The sequence below is a fragment of the Pezoporus wallicus genome, unplaced genomic scaffold (assembly GCF_028554395.1).
Source record: "Pezoporus wallicus isolate ANWC-B61680 ecotype Strahan unplaced genomic scaffold, APGP_CSIRO_Pwel_v1 contig_14502, whole genome shotgun sequence".
NCBI lineage: Eukaryota > Metazoa > Chordata > Aves > Psittaciformes > Psittacidae > Pezoporus > Pezoporus wallicus.
In genome coordinates, this window is record NW_026638840.1 from 1 (window position 1) to 4346 (window position 4346).

Here is a 4346-nt window from a genome sequence, read left to right on the forward strand (position 1 = left end):
TCGTGCCCCCCATCTCCATGTGCATCCCTATGTCCCCCATGTCCCTGTCCCCCCCCATATCCCTGTATCCCCCATCTCCATGTGTGTCCCTATGTCCTCCCCATATCCCTGTATCCCCCCCCCCCATGTGCCTCCCAAGGGGCTTCACGTCCCCCCATCCCCATTTATCTCCTCAGGCCTCTCGTGCCCCCCATCTCCATGTGCATCCCTATGTCCCCATGTCCCTGTCCCCCCATATCCCTGTATCCCCATCTCTATGTGTGTCCCTGTCACTCCCCATATCCCTGTCCCCCACCCCATGGCTGTGCATCCCAAGGGGCCGTCCCCCCATCCCCATTTATCTCCTCAGGCCTCTCGTGCCCCCCATCTCCATGTGCATCCCTATGTCCCCCCCATATCCCTGTCCCCACCACCCCCATGTGCATCCCAAGGGGCCTCACGTCCCCCCATCCCCATTTATCTCCTCAGGTCTCTCGTGCCCCCCATCTCCATGTGCACCCCTCAGCCTCTGTGTTTGTCACCCCCCACCCCCCCACCCCACCGTGCCCTATGCATCAGGGGTGATGATTGGGCCCGTCGAGGCCGTCGAGGAGGCCGGCGCAGTACTTGGGGTCGCAGACCTGGCGGGGCAGGCCGTAGACGGTCATGCCCCGTTGCGAGGCGCCCTTGTTGCTGCCCATCTGCAGGCCGATGGTGAGCGCGTCGCAACGCTCCATGCCCAACGCCGGCGCCGCCAGGATCTGCCGCTTCGTGCCCGGCGCCGTCATCCCCGCCTGCGGCACCGCCACCATGAAGCCAAGGGATAAAGGGGGGGGGTGGGGGCAAGGGTGGGTGTCGTTAGGGGAAGGTTGGAATCAAAGTTGGGTGTCGTTGGGGTCAACACTGGGTGTCATTGGGGTCAAAGTTGGGTGTCGTTGGGGGCAAGGTTGGGGTCAAAGTTGGGTGTCGTTGGGGTCAAAGTTGGGTGTCATTGGGGGCAAGGTTGGGATCAAAGTTGGGTGTTGGGGTCAAAGTTGGGTGTCGTTGGGGTCAACGTTGGGTGTCGGGGGCAAGGTTGGGATCAAAGTTGGGTGTCATTGGGGGCAAGGTTGGGGGCAAGGGTGGGTGTCGGGGGCAAGGTTGGGTGTCGTTAGGGGAAGGTTGGGATCAAAGTTGGGTGTCATTGGGGTCAAAGTTGGGTGTCGTTAGGGTCAAGGTTGCGGTCAAGGTTGGGTGTCATTGGGGTCAAGGTTGGGTGTCATTGGGATCAAGGTTGCGGTCAAGGTTGGGTGTTGGGGGCAAGGTTGGGGGCAAGGTTGGGTGTCGTTGGGGGCAAGGGTGGGGGCAAGGGTGGGTGTCATTGGGGGCAAGGTTGGGTGTCGGGGTCAAAGTTGGGTGTCGTTGGGGACAAGGTTGGGTGTCGCGGTCAAAGTTGGGTGTCATTGGGGGCAAGGTTGGGTGTCGCGGTCAAAGTTGGGTGTCGTCGGGGTCAAGGTTGGGTGTCGGGGTCAAAGTTGGGTGTCGTTGGGGTCAAGGTTGGGTGTCGAGGTCAAAGTTGGGTGTCATTGGGGTCAAGGTTGGGTGTCGGGGTCAAAGTTGGGTGTCGTTGGGGTCAAAGTTGGGTGTTCAGGGTCAAGGTTGGGTGTCGGGGTCAAAGTTGGGTGTCAGGGTCAAGGTTGGGTGTCACAGTCAAAGTTGGGTGTCGTTGGGTCAAAGTTGGGTGTCGTTGGGGTCAAGGTTGGGTGTCGCGGTCAAAGTTGGGTGTCGTTGGGGTCAAGGTTGGGTGTCACAGTCAAAGTTGGGTGTCGTTGGGTCAAAGTTGGGTGTCGCGGTCAAAGTTGGGTGTCGTTGGGGTCAAGGTTGGGTGTTGTTGGGGACAAGGTTGGGGCAAGGTTGGATGTCATTGGGGGCAAGGTTGGGGTCAAGTTTGGGTAGGTGTTGGGGTCAAGATTGGGTCCCGTTGGGGTCAAGGTAGGGTCTCATTGGGGTCATGGTTGGATGTCACTGGGGTCAAGGTTGGGTCCTGTTGTGGTCATAATTGGGTCTCATTGGGGTCAAGCTTGGGTCTTGGGGTCAAGGTTGGGTCCCATTGAGGTCAATGTGGGGTCTCATTGGGGTCAAGGTTGGATGTCACTGGGGTCAAGGTTGGGCCTCATTGGGGTCAAGGTTGGGTCTTGTTGGAGTCAAGGTTTGGTCCATTGGGATCAAGGTTGGGTCCTATTGAGGTCAGGATTGGGTCCCATTGGGGTCAAGGTTGTGTCTCACGGGGGTCAAGGTTGGGTCTCATTGGGGTCAAGGTTGGGTCCCATTGAGGTCAATGTGGGGTCTCATTGGGGTCAAGGTTGGATGTCATTGAGGTCAAGATTGGGTGTTGTTGAGGTCAACGTTGGGTCTCGTTGGGGTCAAGGTTGGTGTTATGATTGGGTCACGTTGGGGTCAAGGTTGGGTCTCATTGGGGTCAAGGTTGGGTCACGTTGGGGTCAAGGTTGGGTCACGTTGTGGTCAAGGTTGGGTCTCATTGGGGTCAAGGTTGGGTCTCATTGGGGTCAAGGTTGGGTCCCATTGAGGTCAATGTGGGGTCTCATTGGGGTCAAGGTTGGATGTCATTGAGGTCAAGATTGGGTGTTGTTGAGGTCAACGTTGGGTCTCGTTGGGGTCAAGGTTGGTGTTATGATTGGGTCACGTTGGGGTCAAGGTTGGGTCACGTTGGGGTCAAGGTTGGGTCTCATTGGGGTCAAGGTTGGGTCACGTTGTGGTCAAGGTTGGGTCTCATTGGGGTCAAGGTTGGGTCACGTTGGGGTCAAGGTTGGGTCTCATTGGGGTCAAGGTTGGGTCTCATTGGGGTCAAGGTTGGGTCACGTGGTCAAGGTTGGGTCTCATTGGGGTCAAGGTTGGGTTTCATTGGGGTCAAGGTTGGGTCTCATTGGGGTCAAGGTTGGGTCCCCTTGGGGTCAAGGTTGGGTCACGTTGGGGTCAAGGTTGGGTCCCATTGAGGTCAAGGTTGGGTCCCATTGATGTCAAGACTGGGTCCCATTGAAGTCAAGCTTGGCTCCCGCTGTGATCACGGTTGGGTCCCATTGAAGTTCCCACCCCACAACCCCCCCACCCCACACTGGGGCCACCCCTCCAAGCAGCCCCACAGCTCCCCACCAGGCTGGCCCCCTTGTTGGTGCCCATCTGGAGGCTGATGGTGGCCTGGTCCAGGGGCTGCTCCGTGCCCAGTTTGGGGTCATAGAGGTGGCGCCGGGTCCCATAGGCCGTCATGCCCTGCTGGCTGGCGAACTTGTTGGTGCCCATCTAGGGGGTGGGGACACAATGTGGGGCAGGGGAGGACAATGGGGACCTCGAGCTGGATGGGAGGTGCCTGTGGGCGCTCTCACCCCTTGTGTGGGGTGGGAAGCGGTGTCCCCATCGGGTCCTTGTGTCCTCCCCATGGTTCAGGCTCCTCTGTCCCTGTATCCCTCCGGGACCCCCATATCCCTGGGTCGGCCCCTATGCCCAGGTGGGGCCCTGTGTCCCCCCACATCCCAGATCCCTGCCCCCCGTCCCCACATCCCTGCCCCCTATTCCCGCATCCCTGCCCCCCATCCCCGCATCCCTACCCCCATTCCCGCATCCCTGCCCCACATCCCACATCCCTGCCCCCCCATCCCCGCAACCCTTGTCCCCCCGCATCCCTCTCCCCCCCCATCCCCGCATCCCTGTCCCCCCCCATTCCCGCATCCCTGCCCCCCATTCCCGCATCCCTGCCCCCTATCCCACATCCCTGCCCCCCATCCCGCATCCCTGTCCCCCAACCCAGATCCCTGCCCCCCAATCCCAGATCCCTGCCCCCCATCCCCGCATCCCTGCCCCCCATCCCGCATCCCTGCCCCCCCATCCCAGATCCCTGTCCCCCATCCCCGCATCCCTGTCCCCCATCCCTGCCCCTCATCCCTGGTACCTGCAGCCCGATGATGCTCTGCCCCTCATCCCTGCCCCCACCCCCCATCCTGCCCCACACATCCCCGCCCCACATCCCTGGTACCTGCCCCGATGCCCCCATCCCTGCCCCATCCTGCCCCACATCCCCGCCCCACATCCCTGGTACCTGCAGCTCGATGATGCTCTGCCCCTCATCCCTGCCCCACATCCCCGCCCCACATCCCTGGTACCTGCAGCCCGATGATGCTCTGCCCCCCATCCCTGCCCCACATCCCCGCCCCACATCCCTGGTACCTGCAGCCCGATGATGCTCTGCCCTCATCCCCTGCCCCACATCCCCGCCCCACATCCCGTACTCTGCAGCCTGATGATGCTCTGCCCCTCATCCCTGCCCCCCACGCCCCATCCCTGTTCTACATCCCTGCCCCACATCCCTGGTACCT

The 4346-nt window shown here is 61.1% G+C and overlaps 1 protein-coding gene across 1 annotated transcript; it reads right to left on the reverse strand.

The window, feature by feature from the left end:
• Positions 1-554: 554 nt before the first annotated feature.
• Positions 555-3970, reverse strand: LOC130600943 (calponin-1-like). The gene is made up of 3 exons (XM_057412650.1): positions 3923-3970; positions 3130-3276; positions 555-773 (listed from the first exon to the last, which is right to left on the reverse strand). Exons 1-3 carry the CDS (start codon positions 3968-3970, stop codon positions 555-557), a joined length of 414 nt encoding a protein of 137 aa, XP_057268633.1.
• Between the last annotated feature and the right edge of the window lie 376 nt (positions 3971-4346).

What these genes read in the sequence shown, in the direction of transcription:
- LOC130600943 (XM_057412650.1), bottom strand. Translation starts at nt 3,970, where the DNA reads ATGGGGGGTGGGGGCAGGGATGAGGGGCAGAGCATCATCGGGCTGCAG. An exon ending in AGAGCATCATCGGGCTGCAG is followed by an intron (nt 3,277 to 3,922) that starts GTACCAGGGATG and finishes CCCACCCCCTAG; the next exon opens with ATGGGCACCAACAAGTTCGC. An exon ending in CCAACAAGGGGGCCAGCCTG is followed by an intron (nt 774 to 3,129) that starts GTGGGGAGCTGT and finishes GCGGTGCCGCAG; the next exon opens with GCGGGGATGACGGCGCCGGG.